Consider the following 17,508-nt stretch of genomic DNA (forward strand, 5'->3'; position numbering starts at 1 on the left):
TCGCTACTTGAGTTGAAGTTTGCTGAGGAGTTGCAGTATGCTCCACAACTTCTCCTTCAACAGCAGTTACTTGAGTTGAAGTTTGCTGAGGAGTTGCAGTATGCTCCACAACTTCTCCTTCAACAGCAGCTACTCTCAGCCCAAACCATGAGGCTACTCTCCTGTAATGCAGAGCATCAACAAATTAATCACACTGTTTGTAACAGACCAATGTGCACTCGTACAACAATTATCAATTTTTGAAAAATTTTATTGTAAAATTTAAGCAATGTCCGGTAACTAGGCTGAATGAGCATCGCACTTTCAGCAACAAATCCAAAATTGTCAGAGATGTATAAATACAAATATGGTTTACAAAAGGCCGGATCTAGAGTTTTTCCAGGGAAAAGGAATTTAAAATGGCTTCCAAGAAAAACGAAGCTGATATTCATAACATTAAATTTAGGCTAAACTTGCATCACCGAAAATTCACACTCAAGAATGCTAGCACAATTTTTCATTATTCACACCTCTATACAACACAATGCAAGTTTTAATAAATAATTTATGAATTAATAAGACAATTTGTAAAAAATGCAGACAATTTAGGAAAGTGTTATCACTAGGTACCTATGTCATACAAAGCCATTCAATGACAACTTTCTTTTCAACAGCAGGACAAACCAGCATCCCAAGTGGTGGTTAACTGCAAATTGTCTTCATGCCAGAGGCTATATCATGACAATGTCTTGTTAAGTTGGACAGTTCTCAAGTGTCACAATTGAAGAAACTGTTTCCTAATCATTTTATTGCAAATTTCACCAAATTACTTCAGCACCATAGTGAAAATATTAACTATGCAGTAGAAAATTTGAATGCAAAGACAATAGTTCATAAGATACCCAAATCCAACAGAAAAATGTAAAATGCAAAAAGATCAATATATATATGAAGAATTTTTAAAAAATCCTTTAGTTCTTTTCTTGCACTTTTATGAAAATTCTTTAACAAAAAAAAATTAAACAATATTTTTGTACAATTCAATAGTGTTATAAATACACTAGGCAAGTAAACCAAAAAGTAAAGCTTATGTTCCAATAACAAAATATCATTAGATGCACTCAAATCATGGTAAAACCAAGCAACCTAAAAAAACAGCTATACATAACGAAGAAAACCAGGCAGCCAACTCTTTTAAAACCAGGACTCCATTAGGGCAGGATTAGGATTTCTTATACAGAAGGTTACCATTTTGCTTAAAAAAATACTCATTGACATATTTTTAAGGAGGCTATGAACAAGGGACAGCAAAACAAAGAGGAACTAATAGTCAGGCAGGAAAACAATTTCACCTCAAATTTCATAGCCTTGACCAGAGTTGGGCATGAGCAGCAGCTCTACCACTGATGGGATAGTACTATCAAACTGCAAATAGAACCATATGTTCTATTGGGGACTGGGATCAACTTCAACATAGGTCAACCATCAGCCTGTAAAGAAAATTAATTTCATATGTTTAATGTGGACAGGGTTCTACAAGATATGGTACAAATAGTTTTACTACTAGCATTTCATACTATTTAAAGGGGACAAACAACAAAGACTTAATGAAATTGGTTGAAAAACAAGTATACAATTCATTACAAAATTTGAGTTAGATAAATTCAAATCAAGAGTTTCAAAAATGTAAACGTTTTGTACCACAACCATCTCAACACGATGCTTTGACATGGTTTCTAAGGAGTGTACAACCTGGGTACAGTGTATGTTGCTGTTCAATGACGGTGATTGGTGAATGATATAACTATAGATCTACATAATAGATTTGTACAGTGGCTACTTTGACAATTGTTAAGCAGCAGAAATTCCTTCAAATGCACTTCTAAAATTGTAAGCAAAACCATAATTTTTGAGGAAAAGCATTACAGTCAAAGGGATTGTAAGAGTAGACATTTTTACTTTTCACTGAAATCTTTACTCTCAATTGTGCAGTTTTATTGGCATCTACTATCAACGCCACTTGTCAGTTGTCAACACTCATCACAGCACTTATGTAGGTACTTATGTTGCCCACCTCCAATATAAATGAACTTTCTTATAAAAAACCAATCCACACTTTTCTGGCACAAGCGAAACAACTTTGTAGCCATGTGAAAATCAAAACCTACCAATTATAGTTCTAATCTAGACTATAAACAGTATTAATCTATTATACAATTTTATTGACAAGCAGCAACTTGAGTGCAGTTTTTTTCCAAGTGGCAAGTTGTGTGTCATTGATGGTAGACCAATTAAAAACTAGAATGATAGATACATATAATTTATGTGTTTGAAATACAGCGTCATCAATATTTAGCGTTACATTGTTTTTTTCAAAATCAATTCACTCGCAAAAGTCAAATGTGTCGTATGGAACCATGTCGACTGTTCTCCGGAAGAACCTAAAGTTGTCCCCTATTCAAGCATGCCAAAAAACACCAACTGTCTGCTAAGTTGTTGACAAATGCCTCCAAAGATCCAAGATTCTTCTTTCCCGCATTCATGATAGCACATTGCCAAACCTCGTTTTCAGTGATGAGAAGATATTCAATGTTGAACACCACTTCAACTCTCAAAATGATTGAATTTGGTTGAAGAATGGGACGAAGGATCCCGTGTGGTTACTAGGAAGCAATGCCTGACCTCACGTCACCTCAGTGATGGTCTGGCAGCCGTAACATGGTCCTCAAGGAGTCCCCTCTTTTTTGTTGGCAAAGGGGTGAAATTGAATCAGAAGAACTATCAAGATGCTATCCTTGTTGGTGCATTGTTGATTGTTGCCCTGAGCATGAAAGCACTTCAAATAATGCCCCTAGTCATTCCAGCAGGACTCTGCAGTCTGCAGTCTGCACCATCCCCTGGGGCCAAATCGACTCAGGAGTGGCTGTCCGAGAATGTTCCCCACTTCATTAGTCATTACCAAAGATGAATGGCCCCATCGTCACCCAATCTGAATCCTCTGGATTTTGGGATCTAGTCATACCTTGAGAGCAAGGTCTCGACCGTTCACCATAGCAGTATGGACGCCCTAGAGGTCAAACTGCTGAAGCCCTGAAGGAGTGGGCCAAAATCCCACAGAGTGTCATTTGTGACTCGTGTAAGGCTTTTTCTAAGCATCTACAACTCATTATTGATGCAGATGGTAGACATATTGAATGAAATTGCGGGAATTGTATCTCTGAACCTTTGCCTACATAAATACATTTTTCAAACATTCACAATTGTGTTTTGTTTCATACTATCATACTAATCATAGTTCTAACCACTCAAAGTTGTAACGTTAAATATTCAATATTGATGACCCTGTACAGCAATAACTACAGGCTACGCTACAGTTTCAACCCAAGATGGAATACTGGTAGAATTATCAAAAATGTGTTTTATGGGTAGCCTAATTGAAAAAATAATTCACAAGAATATATATTTTTTTAATTTTAATCAAAGAAATTAGGCAAGGGATATAAAAACCAATACAATTGACAGTAATCACAGCCTGCACAGGAATTTTCGTCTCATTCATGGATGGCTTGTGTCAAATTTTCCAAAACAGTCTCCAAAAATGGCAAAAAATCTTTGGTTGTGAACTTGTGGCTCAGAAAATAGGCTAGCCTATGTTTCACCAAAAATAAAGGTAGTGCTTGAATTTAAACTTCGGTCTAATTGAAAGGGAATATTCAAGGAAAGAAAATATATCAGTCAGCTAGAGCAAGTTATTAAATAATGTCAAAAAAATATGCAAGGTCTAATCATACTGAAAAATTTGGCACGACGGAGAAGTCACTCATTTACTGATTTAGTCATTACTCACGACTCACGAGTAGGTCAGTAGGGCTAGCTACTCAGCTTCTTATTTCAACCCTTTTCAGTCATCAGCGAATAACTGATTTACAAGTCGCTGTCTTTTCAGACATTGTTTATCAAATATTCTACAACAACTAGGTATTTTGTATCAAATTCGGTTGAGATTTTATGTGAAAAGGGCTACAAAAACTGTGCCATCAGAAGTCATACCATAACACCATTAACACGGACACAACAAACCACGAACAAACGTCAGAACTGTCAAACGTTACAACACTCGCGCGCCCCTAACCAAGTTGCGACCTTCAAAATGACCTTGCGATCAACTGTTGGACCTTTAAGTCGCCGGCTATGTAGACAGCACAGTTAAATAATTGCTATCAATTAAAGGTAGTTCATCAATAGTTAACAACTACATACTCACGCAAAAGAAGTTGAAATCCAGCCAAAAAAAGTCCGTAAAACGTTCATTCTTAATCTTATATGGAGGACAGCTAAGTTTTAGTGTTCTAGAGATAAGATCAGTGCGATTCAAGAACGGATTCTTAGACAAGGCGTCACTTCACGACTTACTACTGTATTAGTTTAGCCTAGAAATTAAGGAAAGGTTAACTATTTTCAACTCAAAACAAGGTATATCTAGTAAATAATGCATTTCACGTTGAAAAATTGTGTTATTAGAGGCACATAACGGTTGCGGTCTAGCGGAAAGGTATATGTATCAAGATGGTGCAACGGTTACCGAAGTCTTTCCGTCATTACTGTTATCAGATTAAGACAATATCGATAAAGCATAGGCGGTCATACATCGCATACTCAATATTAAAAACTAATTATTTATACAAACAGCATTTCTAGGACGCCAATCACAACTATACTACGAGCAATAAAAACTATATAAATATTAAACAGGCTCTCAAATCATTAATCGTACTATTCGGTTCGTTCTCCATTTAAATCTAGACTAGAGATGAAGGCGGTAGCTCACGCCAGTTGATACGGTTAAATTGCACGGATATCTGAATGAATCACAGTTCAATATCTATGCTGCCAACCAGTCCAAAAAAGAACACAAAAAATGTAGATTTTTCACACCTTTTAGCAAAATCAACTATCCACCTTTGAAAGTTATGGCAAGTACATGAAATAATAAGGCAGAAATTCAGCTTATACAATTAAAAGGAAGACAGCTGACACTGCTGCTCATGCTATCACCGCTCTTAGCAAAGTGCCAGCCTTTCTATTTGCCCAGCCTCTTGCCGGCGCCAGACCCCCCCCCCCCCTACCTTCATTCCCCCTCTCCCCACTCTATTGCTACCATAGCAACTCAAATACAAACCAAGAACCCAGAAGACCTTGGAGACCCAGGATTGGTTGTTATCACCTGTCTTACACTGCCAGAAGATCTACAAGCAGTCCTACACCAGCTTTCAGTCGAAAGACAGAGAAGTAATTAACGTCGATCTAATGCGCCAATGATGATTGCAATTTAAAACGTAATAAAAAACACACAGATAAAGATTCTCATGTACAAAGTCTCAACGAACGCAATTGAATTAAAAACGTTAGAGATTCGTTGCGTTCAGATTCATGTTGTATAAAATGGGACCAATAGATACAGTGGATTGCGTTTTGAAGCAATCCTCAGCATAACAAGTTCTTTGATTAAACAACAGGACTCTGTTTACAGATTGCAATCAGTCCACAAGATGCTAAAGATGGAATGCTAGCTGAATGAGCAAACTTCGGCGCACGGCTTTGTCGTACCGCCCCATCACGCTAATTTACCAAACACGCGCTGCACCGCCTGCACGCGACTTTGACTTCAAAGCTCCAATTTACGGTTGAGGACTTCGATATACAATAAATCGTCATTGATATTTATAATTTACGGGTCACAATTTTATTAAACATTTACAAGCAGCATCGACAGCCGGATTTTAACTATTCGAACACGGCACCTCCATTCGATCTTCAAACGAATAATCAAACGTATCAAGCTTGACACATAAGGTCCCAATTTCATTTGACCCTGAAAATTTTTCAACTTCAAACAACTTTAATATGCCATTGTAATAAAACTTCTACTCGTTCCTTCTTAGAACAGAATTTGAAGACAGAACTTGGGCTCAGGGAGCTGTAACACTCGATTTCCTTTTAACATTAAACTCGAACACACAAGTTGAACACTGACTGACACCTTCAACACTCAAGAAAACGACACAATTTAAAATTTTAACTCATTCTCCTATAACACGCGTGAGTTTCAACGCGCTAACACGAGGGAGTTTATTTCAATAGCGTGAGTTTCAACACGCTATTTTTCTCTAACTCACGAGTTCAACACACAAATTAACCACACAACTTTAACAGTTGCACCCATTTAATACACATGTCAACTACAGAACTTAAAAACCCAATTTCAACTCGAAAACATTCTACGTACAAGTTAACCACACAAATAGACAGGTTAAATTTAAAAATTCAACTCACAGGTTTCCCAGTTTCCACATGAGTTTAACACACAACTCCAACACTCGATATAATGAAGCAACGATCGCGCGCGCTATACTTGGCATGGCGGGAGCGGCGTCTTGCACTGACGCGGCGGTGGCAATTCATATACACGTGCGCAGTAATCTCAACATGACACGATATATCAGCATGATTTAATATACATTAAAACATGTCGTCAACATATGCCAATAAATGTTAATATGTGTCATTGTATGTCTAAATTTGTCAATACATCACAAAACATTTAATAAATTTATCAGGAATAATGGACATTTGTGAAGTTCTATGTGAACGCACGTCTGATATGTCCACACAGCATCCAATAGAATTGGTAGAGATTTTCACTGTCCCAGATACTCGTACGAGGGTTTCGACAGTTCAAGTGTAATAGTACGACACTCAATTTTCATCGTTTATTATCTAGCTGAATTAAACATTCATAGGCGTTCAGGAACATGATTTACGGATGCCAATAAATTCACGGTCCACATTTTCAAAATAGGAAGAATATGAAGAGATTTCATTTAGAATTGCTTGGTTACTGAAATTTACCATTTCGCCAAAGAACTTGACGCAGTTTTGAGAACCATTTTGTTGAACTGAATGTAAAGTTATTCAGTTCTTAAAGGGCTGAGGCAGTTGTGAACCCACATGAACGAAAGAATGGCATGAATGTGAATGAAAACATCAGCAACGAGAGCGAAGAATTTTGCTACAGACGCTCGGTTGTTAGACGGGGGTCACCTCTTCAAGGGCACGCGATCTGTCGAGCCCCTCAAGCGATGTGCCGTCCAACGCAAGGAGCCTTCACTACCTCCTGTCATCGTCACCACCACCACCACCACCACGACACCACCTCCAGCCATTGTCACCACCACCACGACACCACCTCCTGCCATCGTCACCACCACCTCCTGCCATTGTCACCATCACCACCTTACCGCCTCCTACCATCGTCACCACTACAAAACGCCTCCTTATGTCATCTCCACTACGCCGTAATCCCCACAACAACAGATCCCTACCATTGCCGCCATCACCACCTCAGTCATCACCACCACACCACCTCCACGACGCGCAACAGGCACACGGCTGAGCTTGCTAGCCTCCCATGAATGGTCTGCAAGACTACGACGGCCCGAGGCTACACCGAAGCGACGCCACAGCACGACTGTCGTACTCGTGGCTACGTTGGCTGCCACGCCCTACAGTCACACGTGTTTCGTCTGCATGACATTTATTGTTTGCACAATACCCAATGTCTGCATGACACTAATGCCATAACCATGATAATTTGTGGGGAGAATATCTTTGCATCAAGTTTGTTGTTATCGCCTCTTCTCAGTTGCTCACGGCGGATTACAGCAATAAAATGATTACCAACAATTTTCATTTAATATTTTGTCATCTTTATTAAATTAATATTGCTGACGATTTAAATGCATTTAAACAGTCTAAGCTCAACGAGGCACAACCATTACGATTCTTGTGAAGCGTTATTGATGTGAACACAAAACCACACAGTGGTTTACAAAGTGTGGTGCGCATAAACTGTGGTACGCGAGCTTTACCAGTGAAACTCCGGGAATTTTCTGATAATACGCGGATACTTTCGTGGTCATGAACGATTTTAAACGCAATAGACTTCATACATAAATTATACTCTTTTGTTCGTCAACAATTGGAATTAGATTGTTTTCAACGAGTCGGTATAAGGTTGAGGCTAATTATAAATTATTCACCACTTCTTAGTGTTAAAAAAATTATTGATGAACGTGTATAGGGGGGGAGGGGCGGGCGAAACTCAGCGTCTTCTTCCCGCAGAGTTTTCAGATGCCGAAAAAAAGACGGAATAAATCAAGTTTTAGCAAACATTTGTGAGTATAAAAACGAGATAAGAACATAGAAGTAAAATATGGTTGTCATTTACTTTGCCACAATACCCATAGATGCGGCGAATCTAACACATAACAACTTCAACCAGTATGGATGCTTTTTTCAGGGAACTGTCTGTGAAAACGTATTTACTGCCAGTCCTTACAAGTAAATTACAAATTACACAATAATAATTAGCTTTAATAGATAAGATATGTGATTTTCAGCTGAAGTTTGGATGTAGCTAGACGTCCAGCTACAGTGCGGTGAATGTGTTTAGATATAGCTAGACATCCAGCTACAGCGTGAGGAATGTGTTTAGATGTAGCTAGACATCCAGCTACAGCGTGATGAATGTGTTTAGATGTAGCTAGACATCCAGCTACAGTGCGAAGTAGTGAACCACTCGATGTGGTTCATGGGAAATGAATCACTCGTGAAAGTGGTCCACCACTCGTGCTTTAATCAGTCCTGATTCACGATACAATAAACACAATACTGGCGTAAATTTTTTAAAAATTTTTCGGTGCTTCCTCTTTTTTCGCACCCTGGTTCATGATCTTCAAAAATGTCAATGTCGCTCAACGTTTATTTATCCACACTGAATCAACAAGGTTTATTATTTCAATGATAATTTAAAAATAAGCTGCTGTCTGCGTATCATAGGAAGTGGATAAACCTGGAAATAATGTGAAATTATGAAAAGTTTCATTTCCAATGTCTCACCTTGAATTGGGTTCAGAAGTTTCAGCGTTGGTTGAACTTGAAAGCTTGTAATTTGCTGACTATTAGCAAGTGTTTGCGTGTAGAGGGAGGTGAGCTTTGCTACTGAAATGTTAGCTTCATGATCTTCATTGAGATGCGTTTCTTAGTCGGTTCGTTAACACGTAAATAGCTTGACCATCGTTGAGGGATTTTTTTTAGAGGATCTCATCACAATATTCCATCAATCACTAAAATAAACTACTAACTAAAGTTAATTAATTTTGAAAGCATTAATTTTGATCTTGGTTGTCGACTTCTGTAGACTCGGTGACCTCTTCCGTAAGGTACTTTCTCTCGGTGACCACTCGGGTCGTGACCGAGGAGCTTTCTGCGAGTCTCGCGTCGTCCTTCAGCAGGTCTGTGAGACTCAACGGGCCTCTGATGACTTGGTGAGTCTCACTGAGGATCTCACCATCGCGAGGGTCAAACTCATAACTTTCTGAACCTTGAGTTTGAGGTGTGTATTTTATGGTTTTCGTTGTAATGCGTGAAGTCACGTTTGGTCCCTGTCTCTCTAACAACTTCATTACGTCATCGTCGTCCATACCACCAGACGTTGTCACATATTCAGTTGATTCCTTGCGTCCGTCACTTGATTCAGTAATGCGTATTCTTTTAACCCGAACTATTTTTTTAACAGAAACTACTTCGTCAGAGTCGTCATGAAAATAGCTGGCTGTTGCTTCTGGATCTGTCAAGTCGGACCGCGCCGAGTCATGTTTTGTCATTTTCGTTCTCCGCACGGTCACTTTGCTACCTTCAATAGTAGGAATGTATGATGGTTTCGTGGTGGTTCGCGCCGTAAATTGATCATCCATGGGAAAGTCACTTTCCTCTTTACCTGGAAGATCGGAAAAAGTTTCAACGCGTTTTCTAACGGTCGATGTTTCTTCACTCGTGACAACTTCAGTACGGGAATCTGTTTTAATCCGTATAGGTATAGATGAAGTAGTTTTCGGTGAAGCGACAAGGGCACCTTGAGACGAAGATTCCAGATCAATACTTAAAATTCTTTCTGAAGAACTATCGCGGGAATATTTTGTTGGTTCTTTAAAATTTACATTATTTCGTGCCCTTCCATGTAAAGTTGGAATCATAGACAAAGACGAATCTCCCGGTCGTTGGACGTCGGGCGAATGTTTTAAATCGGAGGAGAAAGGCTCATGAATATCTTTGGCATTTGCTTCATAAATATTGAACGGGGCATTAATTTTTCTCTCTTCAACTGAATGAACGCTACTTCCAGGCAAATATTCACCACTCACGCTTCTTGCGGTACATTTCTTCAAAACTAGATCATCAGTTTCAAAAATTTTGGGCTTCGACACATTATATTTGCCTCTTTTCGATAATGGAGAGTTAAATTTACTTCGACGGTATTCATCTCGTGAAGGGATTCCAGTTGCATCAGGGTCAACATCAATGCCCCCCGATATTGGCAGACCACTACCGACATCCAGGTAAATGCTCTTGACAGCTGAAAAGATTCTCGGTCCATCAGAATCAACTGTCATCGAATTGAGACTCGGACAAGGCAAAAGTTCTTGGGTGCTTGGAGGTTGCCCTCTACTCAAAAGTCCAAATTTATAAGGCTGGCTATAACCAGTCAAACTTGACTCGTCCATAGACTCATGATATTCATGAGGTCCTCCTAAGACATTGGAAATCCCCATTTCGTGATGCTGCCAGTGATCCACACCTGGAGTTTCAATGTTTAGTTCCAGACAACGATATTTTGACGAAAGAACCGGAGCATTAGGCATATTGCACTCAGGCATTTTCTTGTTGAAACTTCCACTTCCTCCAGATAGGTCGGTGTTAAGATCTAAATCGACATCAGGAGTCTTCAGCTTTATATAGGTTGCTGGAAGATTTGCTTCGGCACTGACATCAACCTCAATCGTTGAAAAAGCGGGATATTTTATATTACCATCGAGCTTTGGAACATCAATGTTAGACACTTCCACACTCACACCATCCATGTTGAGACCTTCAAGGTTGAAATCGGGCTTGTCAACCTTGCTGGGTGTTTTTCCATCAAGATCGATTCCACCACATATCGCCCCCAAGTTCATATCCGGCGAACCTAAGTCGGCTGATCCGCCGATGCTCGGGAGAGTGGTGATTTCCGTCAGGAGAGACGCACTCAAGTCAGGCACGTTCAAGTCTATATCTCGCAGATTTCCTCCAATCTTACCTTTCTTTCCCATATTCATGTTGAATTTGGGCATTTTGATTTTAGGCATATTTACGTTGAAGCCATTAACGTCGGCTCCCAGCTTGGGATCAAGATCAGGGGCATCAAGTTTCAGCTTCAAATTTGGATCTTCCATCGACAGATTAGGAGCATTCACGTCAAACTCGACGGATGGTAATTTGGCGGTTTCAATTTCAAAGTTTCCCTCAATCTTGGGTTCTCTGATCTCAATATCTGGTGCACCTATATCCAAATCAGTTTTTCCGAACTTCATTCCAAACTTAGGCATTTTGATGTCGGGCATTTTCAATCCAAGACTACTCTTACCATCACTCGGCACATCGACATCGAAATTAGCATCTGGAGCATTTACGTCGATATCGACAGCCTCCTTCATCGACGGCACGCTCGGCATGTCAACACTCAAATTGGCATCAAAATCTGGCACAAGCGGCGCTTGACCTCTTAGAGAAATGTCTAAGTCTGGACCATTCAAATCCAAATCGGGAGCATTGATGTCCAACTTTCCTTTCTTGTGTCCTTTCATGCCAATCTTGGGCATTTTAATGTTGAAACTTCCTCTCCCGCCAGCTGCTAAGTCAGTATCAAGATCTAAATTTGCATCAGGAGTCTTCAGCTTGATATCGGTTTCTGGAAGATTTGCTTCGGCACTGATGCCACCCTCGATAGATGGAAGAGCTGGAATTTCAACATTAACATCGAGCTTTGGAACATCAATGTTTGGCACATCCACACTCATACCACCCATTTTGGGACCTTTTAGATTAAAATCGGGCTTGTCAACCTTCACCCCGAACTTGGGCAGTTTAACTTTTGGCATTTTCAGGTTGAGATCGGGAAAATCGAAGTCAATGCCGGGTGTTTTTCCATCAAGGTCGATTCCACCAGATATCGCCCCCAAATTCATATCCGGCACACCTAAGTCGACTGATCCGTCGATGCTCGGAAGAGTGGGGATTTCCGTCTTGAGTGACGCACTCAAGTCAGGCACGTTCAAGTCTACATCTGACAGATCTCTTCCAATCTTGCCTTTCTTTCCCATATTCATGTTGAATTTTGGCATTTTGAATTTAGGCATATTTATGTTGAAGCTATCTACATCGTCTTCAAGCTTGGGATTAAGATCGGGGGCATCAAGTTTCAGCTTCAAATTTTGATCTTCCATAGACAAATTAGGAGCATTTACGTCCAACTCGACGGATGGTAATTTTGGGGTTTGAATTTCATAGTCTCCCTCAATTTTGGAACGTTCGATTTCAACAGTATGCGGTTGACTTTTCATTGACATATTCTTATCCAGACCTCCAACATTATATCCATCGCCAATTTTTTCTTTGTTTTTAGTTCTCAAGCCAAAGCTAGGTACTTTGAAGTTGGAGATTTTCAAATTGAAACTCTCTTTGTTGTTTGCCCTTTCATCTGACTTCAAATCCAAGTCAGTGTCATATTGTTTCGGTGAATAACCTTCAGATTTGATAATTAGCTCATCACTACGCATTCTCTGTATGTTTCGATCCGCAGTATTGAAGCTCGAGTGTTCATTTGTTCCATCTAAGTCGGATCGGCATGTCAAGTCAATTCCGCCACATATGTCGGAGAAATTAACATCTGCGGAGCAGGCATCAACAGAGTCGCTGATATTATGTGATGCGAGCGCTGTTGTTTGCAATGATGCATGCGTTCTTGGTAAATTAATTTTCAGAGCTCCTAGTTTCTCTCTTTCGGGAACTTGATGTTTCTCTCCTCCAAAATGGAGGTTGGGATCGTTATCGGCCATGGAAGCATCTACACTGATATTTACGTTTTGCTTTTCCAGTTGTGCCAGTCTTTTCGAACGATCTAAATAAGGCTGCATATCAAAATTGTCTGAATACTGAGAAGTTGTTATGGGGTATGCCATTTCATCTCTCAGTTTAATTTTTTTCGCCTTTATTCTCGGTAATTTTACGTTGAAGCGATCTTCCTTCTTAGAACCAACATTTGAAGTCACGACGAATTCAGTGTCACCAGATTCAGCAGTCGAAAAATTAGTTTTATGCTTTCTACTACTATCATCCGAATTTTCAGGATCACCAGAAGGGCTTTGATGCTCCTTTTTGAAACTCAAATCATGCTCGTGAGATTTAGTCTTCATAAAAATTTGAGAAATTGGAATAGAGGGCAATGTAAATCGCTTGTTTTTCTCAACCTCCGAAGAGCTCAGATTAATTCCACTGCGCGAGTACACATCTTCTTCGCTCACATTGAGCTCCCTTTTCATCTTTGAATAAGCCGGTACAAACGCTGGATTTTTCAAGTTGTGTTTGAGTCCGGATACGTTAGCAGTCTTATCCGACACAGAATCAATATCTTGGCATGAGGATAATTTCTTCCTTTTTAGCCCACTAGTTTTGCTTTTTCCGAAGCAACCAATGGATTTATTTTCCTCTGATGAGCTCACGTCTTCCTCAGATTGGACAGGCTTGGTGAGCATGCGATCACTGGTGACTGAAGTGCTTCGGTGAGTTCTCTTTTCTTCCAAATAACATTGATTAGTTTGTCCTTTACTTGAGGCGTTAATTGTAGACTCGTGGTCCCGACGAGCATCTCCTGATCTTAAAAGATTGTCAAAGGAAAGAGACCGGAATTTAGAACGACTGCGATTGCTGTCATGATGGCATCGATCTTCTGGATGCACTTTCTCATTTTCACCACTGTTTTGAGAATCGCACATCAGTTGCTTTCCGTCCAAACTATGAACTGATGAGCTGTAGCAATCCGCGCAAGAGCATGGCGTATTTGCCGTTGATTGCGACTTGTGTGCACAAGTTTTTTTCTTTGGAGTTCGACTGAAGTGAAATTTGAACAGATCGGAACCTGATGGGGCGAGATCATTCTTTGAAATTTCCTTCTGGCTTTTTGGTTGGCTTCCTTCCATGAACCAACTCGTGTTCTTAGTAAGCTGCAACTGTTTTTTACTGGCCTGGAAATTTGCATTGGCAAAACTGCCTCGCTCAGCAGAACGATGTTCCGCTTCAGGGAACTGAAACGGAGCCTTACCTGAAGGGCCAGGCGTGGAGGTGTCGATAACAGTCGAGACCTCGAGAGTAGTACACGACGATGCATTATTCTTGAATTCAGAAGCTCGGTTTTTCTTTATGCAGCAACCTCCAAAGGGAAAGTGTAGCTTGTGCTTCTTTAATTCTTTGCCGTCACTCCGTAATGAGTATTGAGAATTGTTTTCCATTTCTGATCCATTGAAATCTCTCGTCAGTGTTGTTTTCTGACTTGGGCTTGACTCTTTTTCATAGGAAAAATCACCAACTTGGTCGGTACGGTATTGATGAACTAACGGAGACCCAGAAACATAGAACGCGTGTCCAAGATGGTCTCTGGTATCAGGATTCGTAGCATAGCCGGTCTCGTGTTGAAATTCAGGCCTCATACGACCAGCATAGTCACCGTGTTGCATTTTGGTCGCGTCGAACTCTGAAAATGACGCGGGTGGAAAAGCATCGTGTCGGGGAGCGCGAGGAAACACGCTAGAGTCTGCGGTTGGTCTAGGCACCACTGATTGGCGAGGTTGGGTTGCTTGCGACCGCTCTCGTTCGTACGCTCTGCCGTCCTCGATCGTGCCACACACGCTCTTGACAACAGCTTGTGGAACATACACATCCATTTTGAATTACAAATACTTTGTTCAACGCAAAACCTCTGTTTATGCCACGTAATTAATAGAATAAAATTAAATATAGATAAAGATTTTTTCTTCTGTCTATGATGTCTCTCGAAATAATAATTTTTCTAGATGTAAATAAATTCGCCACAGTCTCAGCAAGTGTCTAAAGTTAATACGTGTCTGAGTTCAGTTAAGTGTTTGAGGAGCTATGATTTGTCGCGTACTGTTGTCAAAATCGTCTCGTTTTGTCCCGTCAATATGAATGTTCTGCTTGTTCTGTTTTTTAAATAAAGCATGTTCTGTTTTTTTTTTCTTTTTTAATTGAAGTTTTGTTCAAGTATAAGGCGCAACTTGCCGTGTAGTGTGCAGGTCCCGAGTAGTAAGGCTCTTACCGTCGACAAAAGGCACCGTAGAATCTCGCTCGGCTTCTATGGCGTCGTAATATCGGAGGGAAGAGACTGGAAACACGAGTCCTTGGAAGTACGTAGGAATTTGTCGCGGTACACAAAGTTGCACTATATCACTAGGGAAACAAACTTTTCAATTCTTATTACTCAAACTAACAATTGTGATGATTTATGAAAAATTCATCTTGATATCATTTCACCAATACACCAACTATTCACGTAGATGACTACCGAAATAGTTACTTTCGCTTCACTGAGAAACCACGCGGAGTATTGGTTTAATTTGGTTACACAATTTTGACACTATATGTAGTTTGTGTCATTATCTTTTGAAAGCTACTTTAGCACCAATTCAAATGCTCATAACTAATTAACCACGAATATTTGTATCATCTCACAAACTGGCTTTATGGCAAAAACAGTTCGTGCATCGCAATACCCGTTAACAGGTGGTAGCGGGCGAGGAGAGTCTCATGCTCACGGAGGACAGGCTCTGCGACACCTTACCTCCCACCACAACAGCCGAGCAACGGCAACTGAAGAGCTTGTCACAGTCTCACAGAACTGGGATCCTGGTGAAGCAAACGCAGGCAACGCCAGATTGTGTGTTGACTTCATCAACATACTTCCAGGAAACGTGTTATACTACATAATGTATAGAACTCGTTACAAATTCACTTGCTAACCGAGTCGTCAATTCTATTCATTCCTATTTGTTGTTGATGTCATTTACGGTATATCTCCACCCTTTCTGGTAAAAATTACTTTCTCTGCCTATAGAAGCGATGAACCATTTCGAGACGAAATATGAATCCGATTTGGTAATCACATGGGTTGCGAGATAGGGCAATTAAATCATCCAAATGTAAACTAAATTGATTCATATTAAGTGGATTATTGCTTCATATTAACTATTCATATTATATTTAATACTGCTATTAAATTGCTTCATATTATTAACTATTATTTAAGCAGTATTAACTTCTTGTACAAATAAAATATTCACCTTATAAAATAAAATCTTATGCAAACCATATCTTTATGCAATATTTTTTATGGCACCGTGATAATATATTGCATAAATACAGTGAGGCACCGAGTAGCAACATTAATGTAGACTCAGAAATTGATCAGACTATGTAGTTAAAGTCGCCGTGAAGGTAAAAGTTTACTGAAACTGATGGTATTCTCTACGATGTGGCTTATTGCCCATTACGTGATGCTAAGTTGATGAAATAAGTTAACTGATTCCTTTTATTTTGTAGTTAAATAGTGCAGGGTTGGAAACTTAAATTTCCTCCCAATTGATTTCAACCTCAAAATTGATTTTTATTTAACTGTATTTTCTTCATCATTCGTTCCCCTCTTCTCTGTTCGTTCTCGCTTCTTGCTTACTTTCACCTCTATTATCTTCTCCAGCTTTCTACTCCTTTGCTTCATCGCCCCCACTGCAAGGTGACCTCGTCTGCTGTTGTTGTCACTGCTGTTGCTGCTGCGGCTGCTGTTGTTGTTACTGTTGCTGTTGCTGCCGTGCTTGCGGTCGCGGCGGTCGCGGCGGTCACGGCACTGTTGCTTTTATTCTGCTGTTGCTGCTTTTGCTGCTGCTGTTGTCGCACGTGTTGCAGGTTCTCACTTTTGGCTCTCATCACCCGTCACTCCCTCATCACCCGTCACTCCCTCATCACCCGTCACTCCCTCATCACCCGTCACTCCCTCATCACCCGTCACTCCCTCATCACCCGTCAGTTTAGCGGACCTTAACCCGTCGCTCTCACGCATCAGTGACGTGACAAAAAAATAATATTTGCCTTATGACCTTATGACCTTACCTTATGATGAGTTTAGGACGTCGTAGTCCAAGGTCACGCTGATGCGTCGCCTTCGTCGTCCTCCGTCTCTGAGTCGTCGTCGGATGTAACGTTGGACGTGTTCCGTCTATTTGCCCTCATTTATTCATCAGCAGGGTGGCCCAGTGGTTAAAGTTCAGAAAACCAGGATTGGCGCAGAGAGGCGTGGGTTCGATCCCAGCTCTGTGCGCCAGTTTCTGGTCAGAATCGGCAAGGAGGCCGGGCGGTTAAGCATAGCAGAATTATGATTAACTGGGCAGGGTGGCCCAGAACTGGGCAGGGTGGCCCAGTGGTTAAAGTTCAGAGTACCAGGATTGGCGCAGAGAGGCGCGGGTTCGATCCCAGCTCTGTGCGCCAGTTTCTGGTCAGAATCGGCAAGGAGGCCGGGCGGTTAAGCATAGC

At 40.5% G+C, this 17,508-nt stretch overlaps 1 protein-coding gene across 3 annotated transcripts; it reads right to left on the bottom strand.

The window, feature by feature from the left end:
- Nucleotides 1-8: 8 nt before the first annotated feature.
- Nucleotides 9-14,949, bottom strand: LOC108669754. 3 transcript variants are annotated; one of them, XR_007157281.1, is made up of 3 exons: nt 4,244-4,412; nt 1,332-1,469; nt 9-161 (listed from the first exon to the last, which is right to left on the bottom strand). XR_007157281.1 is itself a non-coding variant. In XM_018157158.2 (3 exons), the coding sequence occupies exon 1, from the start codon at nt 14,850-14,852 to the stop codon at nt 9,207-9,209; it is 5,646 nt and encodes a 1,881-aa protein (XP_018012647.1). In that variant the 5' UTR covers nt 14,853-14,949; the 3' UTR covers nt 9-161; nt 1,332-1,469; nt 8,938-9,206. The 3 variants fall into 3 exon arrangements, 2 of the variants coding, with proteins under 2 accessions (XP_018012647.1, XP_047741365.1); XM_018157158.2 differs by lacking the exon at nt 4,244-4,412 and adding an exon at nt 8,938-14,949; XM_047885409.1 differs by lacking the exons at nt 1,332-1,469; nt 4,244-4,412 and adding an exon at nt 8,938-14,949.
- Nucleotides 14,950-17,508: the final 2,559 nt, after the last annotated feature.

Source organism: Hyalella azteca, unplaced genomic scaffold, assembly GCF_000764305.2.
Source record: "Hyalella azteca isolate HAZT.00-mixed unplaced genomic scaffold, Hazt_2.0.2 contig17841, whole genome shotgun sequence".
NCBI classification, from domain to species: Eukaryota; Metazoa; Arthropoda; class Malacostraca; order Amphipoda; family Hyalellidae; genus Hyalella; species Hyalella azteca.